Below are 25040 nucleotides of genomic sequence, written 5' to 3' on the forward strand. Positions count from 1 at the left end.
ATGAGGAGGGGTCAGTAGGCTGGTGGTGGTGGGGGGGGGGGCAGTGCAGGGGATTGATCGGGGTCTGCGTTGTTGCCAAACGGGGGGTGAGAGTGTATTGGCGCGTAGACAATGAGCCTCGGCCAGTGCTGAAAGGCTCATTCTGCGGATCCCTGTTAGCTGTCTATTATCCGCGGTCTCCAGGGGGCTGCTAAATAGAGGGCATGTGTTAGGCAGACATTTATCATGTAATTACAGCACTAGGATCCGTTTCTGATGGTGTGTGATGATTACTAATAATTACTGTGCATTTCACGCCTCCAAAGGGCCCAGATGGGGTCCCAGGGCGTCAATACAAAGGATGGGAGGGAGGCAGAAAAAAAAGAGGGATGATGGGGAAAATGTGAAGAAATGGAAAGACAGATGAAGAGAAAGTGAGTCTCGCCTTAACTGTTTAAAGGGGCTCATTAGCTAAATTAATTGAACCATATGTGTCCAATTCCTAATTAACTGGATGAAAGGAAAAGAAAAATAAGGAACTAAAACAGAAAAAACAAACAAACTGAATACACTTTATAGAATCTCAATATGACAAAATTTCCTTTCCACAATTGCAAGTCATCTTTCAAAACAATAGTTATATATTCGTTTTGATTGTGCTGTAGAAAAATACAAGGATTTCAATGAAGCTCAGCAACAATAATGGAGAGAACAACACTGTGATATGTGATTTCCCATAGGCATCCACCTATAACCATGTCGCTTTGTTTCATAAGCAGTATACACATTTACACTGCACAAAAATAATAGCAAGGTTTCCTGTGGCTTGATTTGTGGTTTCATGACATGATATACAATTATACTCAAATATATTTCTTATCCCTAGCAGGGACTAAACGAATGGGCTGAGACTGGGTTTTAAATAAAAAAGAGAAACACCCTCTTATGAAAGCAGCCACCCCGCCTCTGTAAAAGTGGGGGAATGGGTCTGTGTGGTATTGGAACCAATGCAGGTGAAATATAGTGGCTCACTGTTGTATTTCTGCCCTCAGGAATCCGGATAAATCAAAGAGGTCATGCTGCCACTGATATGATGTAGTAAGGAAGCATTGGGATGGGTTATGCTCTGGAGTTTGTGTGCTTTGTGTGTGTGTGTGCACAATAGTCCTGCAGAGACCTGCTGTAATGAACTGGAAAGGACAGACCAAAATTAGTTTGACATTTCCCTGAATGCTGCAGTCAAGATTCTGTTCTCCGACAGCCTTAAAGGCCTAAACGCACTAAAAGCGAAATTTGATTCTTCCATGGCACACTACTAATTTGAAGCACCAACACCACAGAACCAGCAGTATAATAGAAAAGGTTCCTTTTAAGGCAAAGATTTTCAGTTATCAGTTAGACTTTCTCCCTTGATGGACAGGGTCATAAAACTTCTGTCATAATAGCCACCTGCCATTTTCATTTTTTATGATATTAAAACATTTAAGTTGCATTCATTCATTTTCACTTTTTAATGACTATAGGTTACAGAACTAATGTATATTCTAGATTAGGCTATGTATAGAAGACCAGAGGCACTGACCCTGCAGTTCCTTTTCATCACAAAACTGATGATTGATTTTTCTTTTTCTTTTTTTGTGACAGCGGTGGCCACTAAAAACATTGTAAATCACACAATCATTAACAACCTTAGCTCTTGTGTTTCACCATAACAACTACATATATTTACTGTATATGTAAATAGAAGACTGTTTGTAGAGTGGATCTCTGTGGTAGGCACCACTATTGTGCTGCTCTTACACCTTGTCTGGCCAGTTTCATCCAGTTTCATTAAGTAAGGTGCCTAAATATAAATTAATTCATATATATATATTCTGATGACATCATTACATAGCATATGTGGGCAGCAGCAGAAAAGTTTGATGCTTGAAAAATCAAAACAAAGTCTTAGTAGACGCACTGAAGCAGTTTGACACACGTCATAAAAGTTAAAAAAAAAACTTAAAAAGACAGATAAAACACAAGAATAAGAAGTCAAACAATAAAAAACAGATAAAACACAAGAATAAAAATTACAGTGCAGTTGAAGAAATTAAACATTAAAGAAATGATCAGCCATTTAAAGAATGGCAACGTCAAAAAGAAAGGTCTTCAGCCCTGATTTAAAAGAACAGAGTAGCAACGGATCTGCAGTTTTCTGAAGATTTGTTCCAGATATGAGGAGCATAGAAACTGAACGCTGCTTCCCCGTTTAGTTCTGACTCTGGGGACAGAAAGCAGACCTGTCCCAGATGACCTGAGAGGTCTGGGGGGGTCATGGTGTAGTAGTAGATCAGAAATGTATTTTGTCCCTAAACCGTTAGCAATTCATGAACTAGCAAAAGTACTTTGAAATCACTTCTTTGAGACACAGGAAGCCAATGTAAGGACTTCAGAACTGGAGTGATGTGATCCACTTTCTTGGTCTTAGTGAGCACTCGAGCAGCAGCGTTCTGAATCAGCTGCAGCTGCCTGATTACAAGGTATCCACCTGGTCAAGGTGATCTCAAATGAAAGCTACTGACTGGCAGCACAAAGCCACCCTAATCAATGTGTGTGTGTGTGTGTGTGTGGGGGGGGGCGATTGGGTAGGATGAGGACCATCCTGTTTAATAGAAACAAATTGCTCTCCACTTCCCAGTGACACAGATAGCAGACCATTTGTGCCTGCTGGCCTTTGTTGGGAACAACAGAAAGGAAATGTACTCATCCTGGCCAGGGATAAAGTTCGGGGCTTTTTGTTACACGCCAGTTACCTTAGCCTCTGTGCCCACCCCCTTGGACAAGCACAGCGGTTAAGTAGTTCAGGTGCCTGCTACATTCTGTTAGATTAAAGGTCCCTGCTTCTGGCCCGAGTTGAATTGCCTCAGCTGGAGTTGAAGGGAGAGGAGAGGGGAAGGAGGGGAGGGAGATGCAAAGTTGTAGGACCATGGGGCATGAATGGACATCTTGTGTGTGCTCACAGAGGCGAAACGCTTTGGGACAGCCAGTGGGCCTCTCTCTACACCAAGAACCTGAAAGAAAGTCTGTAGGGTGGGTTGGTGAGTAGGGATGAGGGGCAGGGGGGTAGCCCAACCCCTACTCAACTTTACTCCTTTACTCACTCCATAGCTTCACCCACATTATCCCCAGGTTAGTGGAAAGATGTACATTTGTTTGCAACAAGGAGCAGCACAGGTGGGTAGTGGGTAGGATCTCAAAGACCTTTTTGAAAGCTGGAAACAAACTGTTGCCCCTATGGAACATGGACCTAAAGAAAATGGACACAATGCACACAGGACATGAGGGAACAGTCTATGTAACTGTGCGCCAATGTGCACCTGTGCTACCCATTTACTTATACAGAGCAGCAGTGGGTGCAGGGTCCAGGGTGAACCCTTGAGGACATAGAACAAAAGGTGATTGACATCTGACACATAGCAGGTTTAACTTATACACCAGTTATTGATTGGCAGTGTATTATTCCTTTAAATTCCACAGCTGTGCTCAGAGACAGCTTGTTGGAGATTATTGTTTGACTTTCAAGGACAGAAGTTTCACGTCATGTGTACTGTTGGGATGTGTCACCAGTCAGTTATTAAAATCTCTTTTTCTTGGTCATGCACAAACTTCTGTTACTTTCCCTCTTCACCCAAGTCTCCTAGATCAACATGAGATTGGTCAAGCAGAACTGCATAACAGTGTGCCTGAGCATGTCTGACTTCCACAAACTCATTCCCAAGTTACAGGGTCAAGTACAAGAGTCAAAGGTGAAGTCTGCTTCACAGGTTTAGATTCCAGTCTGTAGGGATATATCCTACTAAAAATATAGTGAGTGTGCATGGGCAGGAGCAGTGTTTTAATGATCCCAGAAGTTATCTATATATATATGCACATTTATGGTTAAATTCATTTGAAGATGTATCCATTTAGTCAGTTGTAGTGACCTTGCAACATCCAAACTCTTTATCTATTTACCAATCTCCAACTCCAGTAACAATTAAATTCACAGAAATTACAGTAGTACATCCCTTCTGGATCATTATCTCACGTGACAGGATTTCAAGAAGGTCAGGGTGCCGTATCACTTTATAGAACAAACCACATGCCTCCGTCTGTGTGACATGAAGTAAATGTTCAGTAATCCACATCTTAATCTTGTGCCGCGCTCAGCGCAGCTTAAAGAAACTGATACTCCTGTGACTACTTTAGCGGCTGATTGTGTTACCTTTACAATTCGGCTTCCCCTCCTTCCTGTTTTGTAGCCTTGGAATGCCCGATAAAAGTATCCCCACTGTGGCTTTCCACCTGCACAGGAGAGGATATGGCAGCGGTCTGGGGTCAGAATTAATATGCAGCCCCATGGGGAATCTACACAATATTACCCTCTGACACAGGCAAAGAGGTAATTTCAATGAAATTTAAAAAACAATCTTAAAGAGTATCAGTACAACTTAAAACTATGAAATATGGCAAATATAACTAATAAAAAGCAAAAGTTCATTAAATGCTTTAAAGCTGCTACAATCTATACATTTATATTAACAGAACCACAGAGATGTATCACCTTTCTCTGCTGTTCCCCTCAACTCTAAGGAGGTGGTGGTTTTTCGGGCCTTCAAAATCACTTTTGGGTTTCACTCTTATTGCATCTACAGGCATGAGTTTTCAGCAAAAAGCCCCCCAAAAACTACTATTTAGTAACTACTTGGTCCACATAGTGGAGCCTTTCACAATTACTGTAAGATTTTCAGATATCTCTTTCAAAAGTGGGTGGAGACCAAAAATCAAGTTAAAAGGAGAGTGAATAACTTGTGTTTGCTAAATGGCGGAAACTTATGTCAATGTTGTTAACATAGGTTGTTTCTGCTTCTGGGAATATTATTAGTAGGATTAGACCAGAATTGGAGTTTTGGGAAAGTACATGGTGGCCTGACAGCTGATTAAACTAAATTAAAATAAGAGATCTGCTCTAATACATGCTTATGCCAAACGATTAAAGCTTGATTTATGCTTCTGGCGGAGGCTCAGCGGAGGAGCTTTCGTTGTAGCCTACGTAAGTGGACTAATGTTTGTACTTATGCATTTGTGTGTACTTCGAGCCAGCATGTGTTGGTGTGGGGAGTGTGTGGTAGAGTGAGTGAGAAGTGAAAGAGCGATGGCGATTAGCTTTGGAGCGAGTAGCCACTCCAGTCATAGTGAGAGTAACAAAGTGTCTCCCCTGGGCTTTCTCACCACAGTGGTAAATCTGTAGCAGAAAAAAGTTAACTCTCTCCTTGATTTAATGTTTATGGAGAAGGAGAGAGGTGTTGTTACATTTTTCAAGAGGTGCAGATTAGGCCAGGGCGTAGGGTCCAACTTAGGTTTGTGTCTCTATGTGCCTACGTACGTAGCTGCGGTGTAGATTTTATACAGGAGTATAAATCACATAGAGAGTTTGAAATCAAATAGTAGGTGAGATGTCATGCTTTGACATCTGGTAACAGTTTTCTGCATAAAAGCTAGAAACAAAACAAATCACTTGAGTTGTTGTATTATCTAAAAAATGTTTACTGTTACTTTCTACACAATAACTATAACAATAACATATGCAAAGACTGTGGTTGTCAGCAGACAGTAACATATTTATTTTCTTCCTCTAAATTCTGTTTCATTCTGTGCAGGGCGGAGGCAATTTATCTGTCATGGGTTCTAAAAGAGGCAGCTCACTTTGCCCCCATCCGCCCCCATTATACTGACAGCAGCCTTATTAGCCACAAGGGAAACCAGCCGCCACATGAATTTGGCCACTGTTCACCTCTGGGGCCAGGGCAAGCCTCTTTTTACAATAGTGCCAATGATGCTGAGATTTTCTTTTCAGTTATTAATTTGATAAATATATTAATTATGACCTGGGGATGACAGTCCAATCAGATTGTCAGGCGCCCAGTCGTGGGCCCCCACCCTCCACTTTGGTGATAAGTTCTCTCAGGTTTCTAGAGCTGTCATCCAGTGGGCTTGGACTTCTTATCAGCACTGTGCCCATTCTAGGGATAATTTCCTGTGTGTCGTAATTAAATGGTGGCTCTCCGATGGCGAGCAACTCCCCTTTTAAAGCAGGACCAACTTTACGTTTATCTCTGTGGGGATGAGTTAGGTTGGGGCACATTCTTGATGGGGTCAATATGATGAAAGTTTAATACTTGTGACCACTCCCCTTAAACATGGTTGAGAAAAAGTCCTTGGTGATATATGTGCCTTTGTGATTTGTTTAAGTTGGTATCAGAATAATATTAATACTGTTCAAGTACTCATGGCTTCTTTTATTACATCAGTCTCATATAATGGCCTTGTTTCTGGTAGTTGTTTAAATCAAGAATAAGCTATTTCTTGCTAGTGGGACATTACTGGACATTTACGCATTAGTGACATTTTCTCATATTCAGCAGAGGTTTCACAACACACCCTCACCATAAACGCCACACACACAATATTCTAATATTATATCATATTAAAAATTAATTCAAATTTGTCAGCATATTTTGCTAAATGTTAAGACAAACTAAAAGGTGACTAGGTTTTGAGTCCGTCCCTTTGAAAAAATTTAAAGTTGGTGAGATTTGTGTAATCAAAATGCTTTTCAAAAAAGAACCATAGAGTAGAAACCCTCCAGACAGACCCAGAAATCCAGTACCCGCTGAGTCAGAACAGAGTGCCTGGAGAAGTACAGGTGCATAGCAACAAACTAACCCATTGCCCAAGGTGAGGCCGGCGTGTGCTGAATGTCCTATACACTGAAAAAGCTGGATAAACTGCTTTAGGGGGCTGTCAAGGGACTGGAGAACCAGAGGGAACCTTTTAACAAGGAGACAACGAGCAAGGGAGAGTGGTGGAACAGGTCAGAATAGAGTTGAGGTGCTGGAGACAGCCATGAGGTGAATCCCTTCAGCTGCTCCAGGAAAGGGTTAAGACGCTCCAGGAAAGCTCTATTGGGAAAGAAATTAGGGGATCAGAAGGTAGCAGTTCCAGGACCAGGAGTGAGGTTTAACAAGGCAGCCTGGATTCAACTCAGTCCCCGTCTCAGGGTTTTCCTGCACAGAGGAATGTGACCCCCTCAAGAGGTTTTAGAAATCAACAGTGCCAAAACGATAGAAATTGAGAGAAAGAAATTGCTATACGATTCTTCTCCAAATGTGTTTAATAGCAATTTACCAAACAACCGTTACCAAGCAGAACATATACTTAAATAGGAGTACTCTAAGTTTTAACGTCCAGATCTGACCTTATCGGACTCTCCATGATTTTAACGGCAGTATTTCAATACTAATATTATTTTTCAAAGCAGTTTTGTTAATTGGGGTTTCATTTACTCAAGCATAATAGGCAATTTGTTATCAGCTATCAGAAATAATAAGCAAATGCATAGATTTCTGTCAAATAAGGTAACCCAGACTTTTTGCCTTTACTGTTTGTGTACCGATCATGCTTGTTGTCTTGTGAAGTCACCCCCCTAAAGGCCCATGGTGAGTCAGGATAATCCCTGAAAATAGAGGATCTGTTGATTATTTGATTTGATGGCATCATTGTGACACATATTGAAAACATCAGTCCTCAGTAAACCTTTTCCGATACACATGTAGGAAGCAGGTATGAAATACAGTGCAGTACTAGTGAAAAGGATGATGTGAGACTGAGCCTTCCATGTAAAGCCACCCTCCGCTGTAGCCATCAAATCTTCCGCCGTGCCACTAGGCCTTGTCTGACAGCCGTCTGGACTTTAAAAAGGGGTGATAACTTAATTTCTACTCATGTCAACACTGCTGCCGGGGCCAAGAGGAAACTGTGGGCCTATTGTGTGTCTGTCATATCATCCTGCATTTTGTGGCCCCAAGAATGAAAAATATTTAAGTGGCTTTGATGTCCTGGATCTTGTTGAACTGCTCTGATGATCTGAAAGCATTTGTGTTTCCTGGATGCTGATCTCCCTTGTGTCTTTATTCTTTTATCCTTGGCATGGAAATGATCAGAAATTGTCTGTGTGTGTATATGCACTGCTTGCTTGTTGTGTGTGAAGGTTTTAGGGCGACTTGCACACAGCCAGCAATAGTGCCACGTAGCCTAGCTGAAGCAAACACAAGTGGAGGGCTTATACTGGAACAACCCTGAGCTTGAGGGCGTTGACAGCAGCTTCTATCTGCCAATCTCCCTGTGGATATTGTTGCACCACTGGCAGACAGACAGCCAGGGCTTGTGGGCTGACAGATCCCCTCTGTCAGCAGGTTATCATTTCCAATTAAACCCTTTCATCTAAACGTACAGTCAACTCCTTGGCAAGCCAAAAAATGACCCGAATAAGACGTTATTAGTCTATTTCAACAGGTCCCCATTTTTTTTCAACCTCCGCCCTGTAACTGGAGGGGTTGGGCAATCTTTTAAAGCATTACGGTTCTAGATTCTTCAGCTATCTTGATCCAAATAGCTCAGAACTTCAGCCGTCTGCGGTGGTCACGTTCTGTTTAGAGATGCATTTTCAAAATTGCACTGGATTGACACACCGGCATGTCCTCTCTAACATGTGTACCAGCACAAGGGCCTTTTTGTCCAGCTTTATTCTGTCAGGATCCACTATGGACAGCACTGTTCCTATCCACTATGCAAGAGACATGAAGGAATGCACGCAGAGCTCAGTAACTATCTGTTGAAAAAGGCCTCACAACGTCTCATTTCCTTTAATAGGATGGACTTTAAGTCATCCGGATGGACCAACTAAATACAGATTAACCTACAGCATCATCAGCAGCCACTCAATCAACATGACTGACTCACTCGAGCATGTGTGTGTGCAAGTGTACTTGAACACAACTTGCACTTCATAAGACTATGCATTATATGTTCAGTAGTAATGAATACAGATTTTTTTTTAACAGGTTTTATACTTTGTTTGGTAAAGCATAATAATGTGCTCTTAATTTTTCCACATGGCCACAGGACGCCTGGTCAGGGAACAATGGTTGTATTAATAAAACACAAATGTTTTTCACAAGGCTGTGAAAGACCGCAAAGTCCTACTTTAAAGTTGGATGTGATACACACATTCACTGTGCAACCTGCACAGCATTACTTTCTGCCTCTCTATACAAAGGACACACTAATTTCCCCAATGACTGAACACAGCATTTGACGTAATTCATGAAGGAAAAATTTGTTCAAGATGAATATAATTCTAAGACAATAAAATGGCTGCAAACGTAGGAAGTCCCACACACACACACAGTAACTTTCCTCTTAATATATCATTAACGACACTCATAAGCAGAATGTGTTTATTTTAAAATCAAAAGATCTGACCCCAATTGATCATTTGCTGGTTGAAGCGAGTAAAAGCATGCTCCCACAGCCTCAGGGCAAAACAAGCTGCAGTGCAGCTTGTCTATAACCTATACACCTACCTGTAGATCCTGGCCAACGGCTCTGGCATGTGAGTTTGCTTTGCACTTCGTCTAGTTTTACAAAGAGGGGTTTTAAGTGCAATTCAATTCACAATTTCCTCTTTTAGCTCTACAGTGAAATACATTCTCCGAAATGTAGCCCCCCTAACCCACACCAACTTCCTGCTCAAAGACACAAAAGTGTACACTATGAAAGCGGTCAGAATTCAGATAAGTGCAGAATTAAACCCAATTTCAGATTGACCCGCTTTCACCCTGCTTAATCTGCTTTAATCGGACAATAATACTTTATTTATGAAGAGCGGGGGGTAGAGTTGTCCATTGCTGAGATGAAGAGGTTGCACTTTTAAGCATTTAGATCATGCAGCAACTAATCCTTGGACAGAAAGGAAAGTTGAGAAAGGGAAAGAAAGTGAAAATAGGAAAAATAAAGCGATAAAAGGGGGGAACTGAAGAGAGGAAATGAGGAAAAAGGAGAGAGAGAGGACGCAAAGGAGGGGGAGTGTTATCGGGGCACCTGTACCTGAGGTAAAGAAATACTAGGATAATCCTCCTGGTTTTAATGGTTTTGCTATGAAAGATTAGGTAAACAGCACATTTGATTAATGGGGAAAGAAGTCAATTGGCCATGGAGCGTGAAGCAGCACACAATGCTCCTTTCATATCCTCAGTGCTGCTTAGAGGAGAGATGGTCACAGGGATGTCTTGGCTCAGACAAGATCTTGTACATACCTTGCCTCAAGAGAGTACAGTCTCACACTTTCAAGATTTGGAAACTTGAGTGAGCGTGAAGAAGTTTTAATGTTTGACACGCACACATAGAGAAGTTTAAGTGGATAAGGAAATGGATGAAGAGTGATTAAAGATGATACCATTCCGGTTTTGATGACAGGATTTCATGGGCTGCTAAATGCTATATTTACTAAGCCCTGAAATTTTGAAACCAACTCTTGACAAACTGGATCTCTGCCGCCTCCTCTCAGGATCCCTCTCCCTTTCCTCTGCAGGTAAAGGTCAGCTAGCCCAGGTGCTTGCCCTCCACTTGACTCCTTGCAGCAGACTGTGGCTAAAGCAGAATTTGCAGTGACCCATTCTAACTCAATGTCATCTATGCATGATCAAATCCCCCCAAAACAGCTTAGCTGAGCCAAGCCAATGCCTCAGGTTGAGGGCATTAGTCATATGGCAGTTTTAACGGTGGAGGAGGGGAGGATAAGATTAGACTGAAGCTCATTCAAAAGTGTTTGTCATCTGTAAAATGGACCAGAATGGGTTGCTTGAACTTACTTTATCTAAACACAATTTTGTTTTGGTAATCCTCTATCAGCTAGGATTCAGCACCATACACATATATGTATTGGGACTGTTAAATGAACATAATAACGAGTTAATGCAAATTTCATTTAAACCCAATAATTCTTTGGGGCATGCGTTCTGTGATTTGGACCTCGGGGCACCCAGTAGTTTGGGACATCAGGAAACGTTGCAGCAGTATGTTGTGGATTGCTAGCAAAAACAAAACTTGAGTAGAAATGTACAATGTACTAGTTTACAAAAAGTTAACCAGTCAACCACATTGGACAAATGAATAGTATCATCAAAAGTCCAATACCCCTTGCAAAACGTGCTATGCTCTGACCAAGGAGCTGCGTGACTAAATAATTTGCCTTTTCTCTCATTTGTGTGTGTCTTGCTTCATTTACTTTAATTTCACCATGTGCACACACATTAATTTACTTCTTTAAAGATGACCCTTAAAGGTCGCAATGCCTGTTTAAGAATGCATTTAAGTAGAAAGCAGGTTAATTGCTGAACAGAGTAAACACGATGATGTGTTTGGTTTGTTGGGACTCTTGACGAAGACCTGCGGTGCATTCTTAACTGACTGACTACATGGGATCAGAAGGAAAAGTTAACCAGGCAAAGACCAGTGTTAACCATAAACCACTTATTGATCTTGACAACTGATTTCCTTAATTGTGTGCGTTTAAAAGAGAGACCATTATTATGGGATAAACAGCTTCTTCATTGCTTATATGTAGCACCGGATATTTTTCAACATATGTTGAAAAATATGTCAATCTCTCTCTGTATATATATGTGTTTACATAAAAACATTTAAACAGCTATGACTCCACATGCTTCAGGATACCAGAGAATCCCCAATTGCTGCTAATCCCCCAGCCATAGCCAGAGGCAGCGTAAGGCAGCATAAGCTCTCCTGTCCTCCCTGCTTTCACCTCCCTATTTACTGCCATGCCATCTCTACGGCGCTTTCAGCCACTCTCCTTCTCTTTCTCCTTTCCTCTCTTTTCATCTGCTAATCCTCTTTAAGGACATTACCTGCTAATATATCCAGTCAGAAGGTATAAAAGCCCAGCTATCTCTTTACTGCCATCGGCGGTACGCTAAATAGGCCATTAATGGAGGAAGGCAAATGGGGGATATCGTGGCTTTGACCCCAAATACCATTCAGGTCCCAGTCTAGGTGACGCATAGCATGTGTCGGGTCGCAAGGAGCTGCAGGAGAGGAAGGGGATGATGGTAAAAGAGCTAAAGTCTGGTGGGCATTCAATGTTTGAGATGTTTCAAAAGATCAGATGTTTTCTGTGTCACTTGCGAGGGTTTGTTAAAACTGTCAGACTTGGGAAAATCAGGAACTAGTAACATGTCAACATTCTTTTTTTTTATATATATTATGTTTTTACTTACACAAAGTGTCTAAGCCAAATAGGGCAACTTCACACACTGGTGCCCTCACATGGCAGAGAGTGGTAACTGTTGAAAAATCTTTAAACTCATGTTGCAGTTAAGATAAAGTGTATTTTGCCTACTCACATCATATATCTTGCATAATATACACAGCAAATATATCAAATCTACAGCATCGTAATTAGAGGGGAGATATCTTTTCTTTTATAGCCTTAGACTTTGATTTAGGCTGATACTATAAGCTTACATTGAAGGCTTACATTGCTTATATTTTTGCTGTGTCATGTAAAGTGGCTTGAATATGCTGAAGTTGATTAAACAGAAGAATGAAAAAAAAAAAGGTAAGGAAATCCAACCTTTTAAGGACACCAATTTTCTTTGTGATTGAATAATGTATCAAAAAGTGTTCTTCCTTTAAATACAGGGGACATACATATACACACCTTGATGTTAAATTACCAAAGAGGCAGATACTTTTTTATTTTTATTTTTAAAGGCCAGTTATTTCATGGATCCAGGATACTATGCATCCTGATAAAGTTCCCTTGGCCTTTGGAATTAAAATAACCCCATATCATCAATCACACCCTTCACCATATGTAGAGATTGGCACGGGGAACTTTTCATAAGATCATCTCTCACTGCAAATCAAACCAGCTATAAGGCTAACTGAAATAAAAGCATGCCAATCTCTAGGTATGGCGAAGGGTATGTGATGGTATGTTATTTTAATTGCAAAGGCCAAGGGAACTTTGTCAAAGGAACTTTCAGGAGGCATATCGGAGATCCTAGATCCATTAAATAAAAAAAGGTGCCTGCCTCTATGGAAATTTAACATAGGGGTGTGTATATGTATGCCCTCTGTATTTAAAGGAAGAAATTTTATTTACAAGGGAAATTGGTGTCCTTAAAAGGATGAATTTTACAAAAAAAAATTAATTAAGGCATTAAGATCAATTTCCAAAAGTTCTTTTTATAATTCCTCTTTTTAAATCAACTTAAGCATGGGTGTGTAAACTTATTCTAGCCACAGTACGTCTCTGCAGATTGTGTTTAAAAAAAACTAACAATTAGTGTTTTATTAACTGCTGTACTAATTAGATAAAAATTATAAGTTAAAAGCAAAAAGAAATCAACAGTTTTGCAGACCATGGGGAAAAAACAAAAGTTGGTTTTCTGTTCCTGCTCATAGCCGGTTAACCTGCAGACCTCCCTGACCAACAAAGTTGATTTGACTTGGCCCCGATGCAGGGCAGCTGTGTATTTGACTGCTAATGGAGAGCAACTGACATCGCTTTAATGAGACAGCACTAATGAGTGCTGACAGCTCAGACAGCTCACCTCCACCAGTATCAGCTGGCCGTGTCCAGAGAGCAGAGAGTGCCCTCATCTGGTCAAAACAGGAAATGACCACCACAAGACCAGAGGTGCTCCAACAAATAGATTCCTCCTATCATTTCCTGTCAGTCCTTAACTGTAAATATAAAACGTTTTTAAAAAATATATATATAAAAAAGTGGTGTTGCATGTGAATGATCACGTGTGAAAATCAGTTAATCACCATGACAAAAACTAATCAAGCATGACTCAGTTATACTGAATAGAATATTTACCTACTACATTAGACTGACAATAAAATATAATTTCTAATAATTTTGTTTGTAATAAAATATATTTGTCTTAAGACATTTGAAAGCAATCAAAAGTAAATTATTTCATATAATTTTCCATCCACTAGAGGGAAGCATTGTTTTAAAGGTGTAAAGCTTTACAATACTCCATAAAAGGTTAAAAAGACATAACATGAGTGCATTATATGCTGCAGTAAATGTCTAATATTCTAATACCATACATGAACCTATGTCTGCATTTCTTTCACAGAATCGGAAACTCTGAATCGTTGCTTAAAGATATTTTGGAAAGATGTCAAAACCATTTTAACCCGGCCATCAGTGTGTGCTCAGGCAGCTGTACGTGAGTGTAATGAATTGTAGCAGCAGCAGTCCTGACTGTCAGGGAGGAGCAGGGGACACACAGATCAGCACATCCATCCACCCACCCACAACCCTGACAGTGTGGGTGTAACGATTGGTGCCACTGCTGTGACAACAGTGGCTTTTTATCACAGCGAGTGGACGACGCAACAGATCGACGTTCCATCTTTCCCCATGAAAGGGCGCAGTAACTACTATGCTGAAGCCTCAGAGCTTTTCATTGAGTTGATATGAGTCAGAAAAAGAAACATTCAGCCCTCTAATCACAATTAGTCATACTCTTCCTTCATGTCTCTTCAGCAAAGCTTTAATGGTCAGAGGTAAGGACAACACTGAGTTATGATGTATTGTACTTATGGCCTGCACTGAAACATCAAGGTTTCAAGCTGTACCTCTCTGAATGGACATGTTGCATTAGATTTCTGGAAAAATGACTCCCCTTTCCCCACTAAAACCCATTACTTCTACTGCTGTGTACACTTGAAACCATCATTCCACATCCACAAGTGGACAGTGTTAACAATTTGTTCTCCAAAATTGTACAACCAAGCCAAAACAGAGCTGCAACACAGAATAGCTGTCTCTCAAGACTTTTGTGTCTTAGCTGAGTGAAAAACGTTGATTGACAAATGCAAGAGGCATTTATGGACAGGTAATTGTGACTTCACTTTATGGCCCGATAATAAAGGGAGGCGAGCATATCAACAATACCAAACCTAATCAGATATCTCACCTCCTGTGGTGAGGCCAGCCAGCTCAGCCAGGGATGAAAGGGGGTTACGTTAAATTTCCTCAGTCCTGCAAAACAAAATTTTACATTAGAGTAAAAGAATATTTTGCTCAACTGTTTCTCTGCAACTAAGAGAAGCACTTTGTCTTCTGCCTTAGTATTAAAAATGACAAAAGTATGTGTATGATATAGTTATGTATAAAATGGCCTCAGAGTCCTTGATATATTTTTAAAAGTACTTAAATTCATAAAATTCTTTAACTAGTTTCAATGCTATTACTGGTTTTGGGCGGACTGACTGTACAACAAAGCAACCCTTCAAGAGACAAAAATGCACATACATCCTAGTATGCTTATGATGTAGCTGTTGCTCTGAGTCACCAAACTGATGTCTGAAAGTATCAATGATGACACGGACAAGCAGCTTGTAGCTTATGTGGAAGCTTACTCTAAAGAAGTGTCAAGTCCTTCTCTTGTTCAACTTCTAAAAGACACAAGGACAATTCAAATTTCCGACTCAATCACTTATTTTTATTTTTATTTTTGGATTTTTCAGTTGATTGGTCTGCCAGTAGATTCGGTTGTAAACCTTTAAAGACAGAAGGAAAGTTTTAATTAAACATTTAATACATTTTAAATGACTTAACCACTTAAGCATTTCACATGGAATGAAGAAAAAGACGATTTCATGAATCTTCCAATGTTGTTAGTCAAGTTTAAGTATTGAACTGAACTTACCATTTTTAACTTTGGACCATTTTGTATCTTACTTTTAATTTTTTTCAAACTCTAAATGAACTATTATTTTAGCACAAACCCAGTTAACACAAAATCAATTAAGTCAATGCTGTAATGTGTGACTTAACCAGTCTGCACAGCAATTAAACATAGCTTGAACATATTAAGCAGCATTTCAAACATCATGAATATTATCATAAATATCTTTGGACTGAACCAATGAGGTGATAAGCAGCTGGTTTGTTGCTGCTGGTGCACTCTGGGAAGGGCATATCTTTGAGAGAGCATCATCCCGGAGATTCAGCTAAACAAGAAGTGAGACAGCTGTCTAAGCACTTAACAAGCAAGGAATAATACGAAAAGACAGCATCTGAAATTAAATGAGCCAGTTGTGGCTGCAGCCAGGCGTGTGTTCATTAGCCACAGGCACAAGTCATCTGTTGCTAGCAGTGCTCTGAGTCATGCATACTGTATGGCATTTGCTTTACCATGCTCATCAGGACATTCTGGAAATAACTTGTTTAATCAAGAGCTGACAGATATCTTCTATGAAGGAAATTCTTAAAATTTCTGTCCTTGTAAAACTAATAACTAAAGTATTTAAGTTTGGGGGCACACACAGATAGATTTAAAGCTACCAGCAGAAGCCTGATAATAATGAAGAAAAACAGTCAGCTTTAGGAAACACACACACACACACACACACTAATTAAGACTCGCTGCTTCATTTAAAAAAAAAAAAAAAAACTACTGGGAGTTGCTTACTGTCATGCTTGTGTACAGCGATGTCACGCTCATTACCAGAAAAAGGACATCAAAGCAGATGGGCGAGCACGATTAACTGAGCCTGGAATTGCTGCAAGCATTTATTTACAGCCAAGATACAACCAGCCATTTGGGGATTAGCCAATACAAAAACCACAGCTTTTGAATCTATACTAAATTCAAGATAAAAGTGGTTTTGCATCTAACGATCGGAACACACTGAGTGTACACAGTAAGCTCCGTTTTTTACAGGTGTAGAAGAGAGACTCTGTCAGAGGAAGAAAAACCCAGATAAAGATACAAAACTGTAAGATTGTGAAATGCTGTTGCCATAGCCAAATTGGAGTCAAATTTATCTTGTGAGTGAATAACCAGACCAAAAGCCACACTGATATTCTTAGCTGGGAAATAACCCTGAGATTTATTTTAGTGCTAACATGCATGGTATCCACTTCTTTTCTTTGCAACCTACTGTATTTCTGTGAATCTGTGTTTTCTACACTAAAACAAGTCAAGTCAAAACACCATTCTTACAGACACACATGTGAAAGAGTTACTTTGAGTGGCCATAAGTGAGTACAAGCCAGACCTAAAAAGGACTGTGGATGACAAAGTCTGTCAAGTTTCCCCGGAGTCAATCTAGGTGAGAAAAAAAAAAAAAAAAACTATGAAAACTGCTATGTATTATGACTGTCATTAGATCTGGAAGTCACCGTTGCTTTTGTAGTGTGGATGTGCACATGGCTCTTTGCTATGATGCGGCTTTATTTTTTTTTGGGGGGGGGGGGGGGGCTCTTTATGCTGAACTGGTTGACCACCCCTGGGCTAAGCAAACAAAGCAGTATTGCAATCAGTCAAAAACCATTGTATATTACATAACCAGCATCAAAGGGTAGGCAAAGTAACTATAGATGACCAATATAGTCAAAGATTTAGCAGGTAAAGCTAATGCAGCCCAAAAGCAAAAGTAAAAAGGAGAGATACAATTTGGACTTACATTCATCAGGTCGCCTGAAAAAAGAATCCAAATTAATGCCAATGTTTTCCATGTCTGCAAAATTGTTACATTTACTAACATGATAACTAATTGTTATCTTTGTCACCACAACAAACATATAAAAGGTGGTTTAATATGTTTGTTGTGGTGACAAAGATAACTAGATGGTCTTTTTATTCAAAATGTAGAACAATAGAGTAAAATATTTCATTAAAATGTATAAAATATGAACGCATATAGAATGCATGATTTAGTTTAATGTGATAAAGCAATTTTGTTTTAAGTGTGAACCATGAAATAACTTACAGTTGCCTGCAGACACTTTTGGAGTATCCTACTTATGGCCGTGTGTAGCTGTAACCTTTCACCTGATTAACTCCAAGTCTGAAGGCATATTAAGTTTAACTCTATCCCATTTAGGGGAACGTAGCTGCACCGTCTGTTCCTTCACTGTGTGGAAAGGGCAAAAGTGAAAAGCCTCTTTCTCTCTGGAATTAATTAAAAAATCTGCACATCCATTACTTGCAATTTGTCATTACTGATAATTTATGGGATGGCTGGACAGCTGCACATGTGACCACTGTTATAACAAATAGACTGGTTTCTCTCTGGACAGAGAAGAAATCGCTTTCAATTAAAAACTAGATCAAATCCATGATTTTGGCCCTGAACTAATATGAGGCAAATCACGTTTTGCATATGAGTAATTTTAACTTCCATGGGGGTCTCAGTGAGCATGTTAATTGAAATTGTGAAAGAGCAGATATATATGGTGGTCTGTGACAGTGGTAAATTAGTCCATTCCGTATTCAAATATTATATTATTATATGTATTCAGGGATATCCAATCTCTGTATGACCAATGTGAGAGCTGTGTCCGGGTTCTTGGCATTAAGTCGGACTCGTTCAAGGTGAGGGTTGGCCTCCACCGGGGCTGTGATTTGTCACCAATTCTGTCTGGATTATTTATGGACCGGCTATCGAGGCGTAGTTGGGGTGGGGAGGGGTTGAAGTTCGGTGGGCTCAGGATCTTATTGCTGCTTTTTGCAGAAGATGTGGTCCTGATGGCATCATCGGTCCGTCACCTTCAGCACTCACTAGATCGGATCGCAGTCGAGTGTAAAGTGGCTTGGATGAGGATCAGCACCTCTAAATCTGAGGCCAAGGTTCTCGGCAGGAAATTGATGGAGTGCTTTCTTCAGGCAGGGAGTGAGTACTTACCCCAAGTGAAGGAGTTTAAATACCTTGGGGTCTTGTTCACGAGTGAGGGGACCATGGAGTGTGAGATTGGTCGGAGAATCGGAGCAGCGGGTGCGGTATTAAGTTCCGTTTATTGCACCTTTGTGACAAAAAGGGAGCTGAGCCAGAAAGCCAGAAAGTCTCCCTTAGAGACAGGGTGAGAAGCTCAGTCGGCCGAGAGGAGCTCGGAGTAGAGCTGCTGCTCCTTTACGTAAAAGGGAGCCAGTTACGGTGGTTCGGGCACCTGGTAAAGATGCCTCCTGGACGCCGCCCTAGGGAGGTGTTCCAGGCACGTCCAGCTGGGAGGAGGCCTCGGGGAAGACCCAGGACTAGGTGGAGAGATTATATTTCCAACCTGGCCTGGGAACACCTCAGGATCCCCCAGTTGGATTAGCAGATGAAGATGGGTGGATGTATTCAATAGGTGAAAGTAGAAACTGCTGTATTACTAATATAATGGTCTTATATCTCAGTCTTCACATAAAAAAGGCTCATTCTGTATGCTCTGTTTTGTTTACACTGTAGATCACACCACCACAGCACATTGCAGTGTCTGCAGGATGACAGTGAATTATTTGCGCCTTCCTCTATCAGCAGGACGATTAGCAAGTATATTTGTGTAGTTCACATTAGGAACAAGCGGCCTGGGAACGCCTCGGGATCCCCCAGTCGGAGCTGGTTGATGTGGCTCGGGAAAGGGAAGTTTGGGGTCCCCTACTGGAGCTCCTGCCCCCGCGACCCGATTCCGGATAAGCGGATGAAGATGGATGGACATTATGAACTTTCTGACCAAAATTGTAAATGGATTTTGTAACTAGTGAGTTATGGTAATATTGCATTTGAGACACTGGGACACATTACATGGGTGTTATTGACGAAACTGGAATTAATTATTCATTCAAATATTTAGGTAACATGAATTACATTAGTAATCAAAATAGGTATGAGAAACACTTGTTATAATCTTATAAATTTCACTAAAATCCAACTTAAAACTTTCTTTACTGCGGCTGTACAAACAACTAGGCTATTTTGGACAGATACAAAATAAGAAAATAATTTGACATAATGCGTCACTTCACATTTTCCAACCAGTTAAGTGGAAACAGGTGGTAATTAAACTGGACACTTACGTTACCTGTTCTGCTCAACGTGCTGTTACGTAACGCAGTGGAAAACCGCCATTTGATTAGCTGTTGGCAAATTGGCTAATGCTGTTAGCAAGAAGTTATTAAAGAAGATGAAAGATGTGGCTTATCTTCTAGTGCACAAATTTCAAACTCAGCCTTTTTAAGTAAAACTCGAAAATAAAAACCGCGGTGCCTACCAGACGCGGGATTTGTTATAACGTTAAATCAAACCATGGTAGAACTAACCATATTTAACGCGGAGTGGTTCTCCGAGAATGGCTAACTGCTAGCTTGTCAGAGAAGACGCTATCCGGAGCTATCCAAACTGACCAGTATGGTTGCCAAGTGCAGCTGGGCAACGGGTATAAGTGCCGTAGGCTTCGGGCATGCGCATTGTTGTTTTTTCACACACTCATGGGCAGTGCGTGAGGTTACGGTGAGGCTATGAACAATCCACAAAGGTTTAAGACATGTTATATCCAGCTACTGATTTTGGATTGTATAATACAAATGCTACATTACAGCGAAATGTATACCATCCATCAATCCAGAATTATATTCTACTCAGTAGCCTACATTTAATAATATTTTTTTTTCTACTGCTATGGGGCTTTGATCGTTTCAGGGGTCAATGTTCTGCATAATTTTGCTCATAATACCTATACTGTTCTGCATGTTAGGTAAGATTTTTAATACGGGACTTTTACTGAATACTTTTTCCACCACTAACTATTTTTACCTTACGAGCCAACTGTCCTTTAACTTTGGAGTACACTGAAGAATTTACAGCAAAGTTGGTCACATGGTCAGTTTCACTGGCGTCAAAACACACACACACACACACACACAAACACACACACACACACACACACACACACACACACATAGTTTTCACATATTCTATATGTTTTTTTTATTCTGGGTTGATTTATGAAAACTCAATGTAAATCGCCAATAAGGCTGCACTGATGAGGCTCCGCAATGATTTCGGAGTTCTGATTAAAAAAGTGTTTCCAGCTGATAGTGACGACGGTGATTCTATCTAGTCAGACACTGACTTGCACAAAAAAAGAAGAAGAACGAATTACATTGTACGTTTGTAATAGGCTACGCATGAACTTGATATATAGGCTATGTATGATTAGCAAAAAAATCATCTCATTACCAAAAGCTGTTCAACGTGATGTTCGTGACATCAGCCTTAACACCAGCCACGCAATCGTGCGTCGTGCTTCTATTTTTTGCCCCCAAACGCTATTTTTGAACAGGGGTGCACCAATAAGCTTTAGACTCTGTCGGAGAAGACAATATAAGTAGCTACGAAGACCGCAAGCTTGAAGTACTTTCATGTCTTTTTCAAAGCTGCCATCGTGTCAATGCGCAATTGCGCAGCCAGCACACCACGAGCTGCGGCAAGTTGCAACAAGGGGGGCCTGAAAAGTAACACTGCGCGTCTCGTGAAGAATCCTTCTGCTGTGACCCGGTTCCCAAGGAACGGACTTCCAAGTGTCCTCACTATAAACAGGTGAGCTCTCTCCATGCGATTTAATCGTGGACGCTGTTGGAGGGGACTGATTCGTTTATTGAAGACATCTGGAGACTGGGGAGAGTATGGACTCAAATATGTTCTGACTGCAACTCACGATGACAGATCGCAGCAGGACTGTGGATACACTCTTTAAAAGGCTGGGTATTTTAAAGGAAGCACCATGTACGCAGCGGACATAGTTGCTTCCGTTTTGGTTTTGGGAATTATTATCGTGTCTTTGCTGTCCAACGTTGTGGTGCTGATCTGTTTTCTGTATAACCCAGAGATCCGCAAACAGGTACCCGGTCTTTTTATTCTCAACTTGACGTTTTGCAACCTGTTGCTCAGCGTGTCCAACATGCCACTAACTCTGGTCGGGCTCATCAGCCCAGGCCAACCCGGAGGCAGCGGCTGCTGCCAAATTGTGGGTTTCCTCGACACTTTTCTTACCACTAACTCCATGCTCAGCATGGCAGCTCTCAGCATCGATAGGTGGGTGGCGGTGGTGTTCCCTCTGAGCTACCACTCAAGAATACGGCACAGGGATGCAGTGATAGCGCTGGCATACACGTGGATACACTCACTTTGTTTCTCCACAGTGGCCACCTGCCGCTCCTGGGTCGGCTATCATCACCTTTACGCATCGTGCACTCTCTGCAATGTCAGGGCGAAAGCAGCCGGAACGCAGTTCATCATTTTCACCGTGGCTTGTCACTCTCTTACTTTCCTCCTCACGCTGATCGTGTTGTGTGTAACGTATCTTAAAGTGCTGAAAGTTGCTAGGTTTCACTGTAAACGCATCGACGTGATCACGATGCAGACGCTGGTGCTGCTTGTGGATATTCACCCCAGGTAAACAATCCTTTATTGAATGCATGAGATGCATTCAGTCCAATGTGTCCTTTAAATGCCTTTGTATTTCCCTGAAATGATTTCTATCTGTTCCATTTCACCTACAGTATGTGAAGCATTTCAGGATTTTTTCGATCCAGTGGCAAAATCAGAACATGCTCCACAGAAGGTTAAGACATTTACTTAACATCTGCAATTAGTGTGTTCATAGAGAACACCGTAGGATATGATGGTGGTGCATTTGTATTTTAGACAGTTGGTTAGAAGAAATGAGCCATCTGAAAATATCACCTTGAATTGTGGCAATTGGGAGGCACATTCTTCTCTTTACATTTACCATTTGATCAGTTATAATAATACATAATTGTAAAATATATATTACAGGTAATTTGTTACAGTAGTTAATTGCAATCCTGTACTGTCAAAAAAGACTAAACAGTATTGCAAAAGTTTCTGGGGCATCCCTCTATGTGACTACACATGATTATGAAGTGCTCCACTGATGACGATTGAACTCTGTCCTGCCTGCCTGCAGATTTTACACTATCATGTCTCATTAAGGTCTGCAATGCCTCACTCATTTTTAACCTTTCTATCATTTCATATCAATCCTAATTTAGTCAAATAATAATAGTAAGTGTTGTATTGTTCCCCATCGACATAATTCACATGTGTGCAGTGTGAAATGTATCCAATGAGATCTTCAAATATAACAGGGTACAGTTCACTACTTTCTTCACATCTATCCCACATATTTTCTCTGTGAACTACTTCATTACTGTATGCCTGCGTGTCTCTGATCATGCCTCCTGGGTAGATAATGGTGCCTGTTTGCTTTGGCAGTGTGCGCCAAAAATGCTTAGACGAGCAGAAGCGGAGGAGGCAGAGGGCCACCAAGAAGATCAGTACGTTCATCGGCACATTTGTGGTGTGCTTCACCCCTTATGTCATTACAAGGTGGGCAGAGATTTACAATATAATACGTGTGTGTGTGTGTGTGTGTGTGTGTGTGTGTGTGTGTGTGTGTGTGTATGTGTGTGTGTGTGTGTGTGTGTGTGTGTGTGTGTGTGTGTTAGAGTATGGGGGGGAATGCATTATATTTAAGATGGTGAAGAAACTTTAGAATCACAATGCTGTGATACATGTAAATCAGAAATGCTGAATTACAGCTTAAGGATATTGAACTACAACGGAATTCTGCACATTTTGTCTTTAGTCAACAATAATAATAAAATTCAAATTATCTTTCGTGTTCCCAATCCTAAGTAGAACAAGTCTCCCTGGACTTTTTTGATTTCACAGAGTGAATCTGGGTTTTCACTTACCTTGTTGATGCCAACATGCTTACACTTGCCTCATCGTCTGTATACAGATGGTGATTAAAATAATTCAATGCAGTCTTGTTATCTGGCAAAATGTTGAACAACATCTCACAGCTTATTGGTTCTACATTTCTAATCCTTGTCACTGAGCCTCTACAACTGGGAAGATGAGAAGGAAAGAGACAGGGAACGGGGGAGATTGCAAGTGAGTCAGTGATGGTATCACTTGCTCTCATTAGTATTTGCCCCAGCATTAGTGCTGGCAACCTGTCAGATGCTGTTAGAATGTGAGTATTGGAATAGAAAAGAAGAACGTTAGGAGCTGTGTGGTGGTGAGACACGTTAGACTTAAGGGGATCACACTAATTGGAAAGACAGACTAAAGAGAAAACAATGCTCCTGTTGGTTTTTCACTTAGTCTTTAATTTGATTTATTTGGACAAAAGAAGTGGCATGCACTGGATCTGTTGTAAAAGGATTTTACCCAGCAAACAGTCTAGAAGCTGCAAAACTGACACCCATCAGTTCACATTCCCCAACATAGTGATGACATTTCAGTTTCAGTGAAATGATGACATTTGCACAATATTACAGTACATGGGGAGGGTACTTTGCTTTAGATATCTTCCGCTCCACTTACCCTAATGTAAGATTTGGCTTGCATTTTGCTCATGGATGGTGTGTGACCTTTTTTCTCTCTTTTGTGTTTATTCGAGGTAGAATTGTAGAGCTCTTCTCCCTATGGCCCATAAGCCCTCACTGGGGTGTGCTGTCCAAATGTTTGGCCTACAGCAAGGCAGCCAGTGATCCATTTGTCTACTCGCTGCTCCGTCACCAGTACAGGAAGACCTGCATCCTTCTGGCCAACAAAATCCTTAAGAGGAGTTCACTCAACTCCTCCTCCCGTTGGATGGAGAACAGCGTAGGGAGGATCGGCAACAATTCTAACACAACTGACAACATCCAACCACCTAGCAACAAGCCACTTGGCCAGTGAAGCTCATCTCTTTAAGAGACAATAAGGGTACTTTATCATGCTGATGGTGTCATGGATTCAAGAGCTTACTTTTGAGGTTAACACTTTTAAACGCTTTTCACCTCATTTTTGTTGGTGGACAAGGCTGGAAATAGTCTTTATTGCAAACAAAGCCCATTAGAAGACCAAAACAGAAAATGTGACTTCCCCAGCCTGTCTTTGGAACCCCAAGCTCATGTGTTCCTACAGAGAACACAAGTCTTTAAAATAGGTCACAAATAAATACCCTCAATTTAAAACAGGCTAAACTATTTTCTTAAATAGCTGATCACTGCAGTTGTTGGCAACAGTTCCTAAAACAGCACCAGATTTGGTACACACTAGTGAATATTTAAAGCAGCTTGTCATTCATTTAAAATAAACTACAGTGTCCACCAAGCACCAAGTAGTTCCAAATCACAGATTAATAATCTAAATAAGACTTAGGTAAATAATTGTCAATAGGATCAATGCATTGAAAAGTTAGAAGCTACTTTAAAGGAGAACAGATCGACCACCTTTGTAAGTTGTGTGTGTAGGTTGTAATGGCGTTAAGTATTCTGATACAATGTAATACTGTCTTTTTCAGCAAA

At 40.8% G+C, this 25040-nt stretch overlaps 1 protein-coding gene across 1 annotated transcript; it reads left to right on the forward strand.

Annotated features, from left to right (window-relative positions):
* The first annotated feature begins 20876 nt into the window (after positions 1–20876).
* LOC117960774 (G-protein coupled receptor 26-like) lies at positions 20877–24832 on the forward strand. Its single transcript, XM_034898932.1, has 3 exons — positions 20877–22110; positions 22954–23067; positions 24153–24832. Exons 1-3 carry the CDS (start codon positions 21440–21442, stop codon positions 24427–24429), a joined length of 1062 nt encoding a protein of 353 aa, XP_034754823.1. The 5' UTR covers positions 20877–21439; the 3' UTR covers positions 24430–24832.
* The last annotated feature ends 208 nt before the right edge of the window (positions 24833–25040 follow it).

The sequence above is a fragment of the Etheostoma cragini genome, chromosome 17, assembly GCF_013103735.1.
Source record: "Etheostoma cragini isolate CJK2018 chromosome 17, CSU_Ecrag_1.0, whole genome shotgun sequence".
Lineage (NCBI taxonomy): Eukaryota > Metazoa > Chordata > Actinopteri > Perciformes > Percidae > Etheostoma > Etheostoma cragini.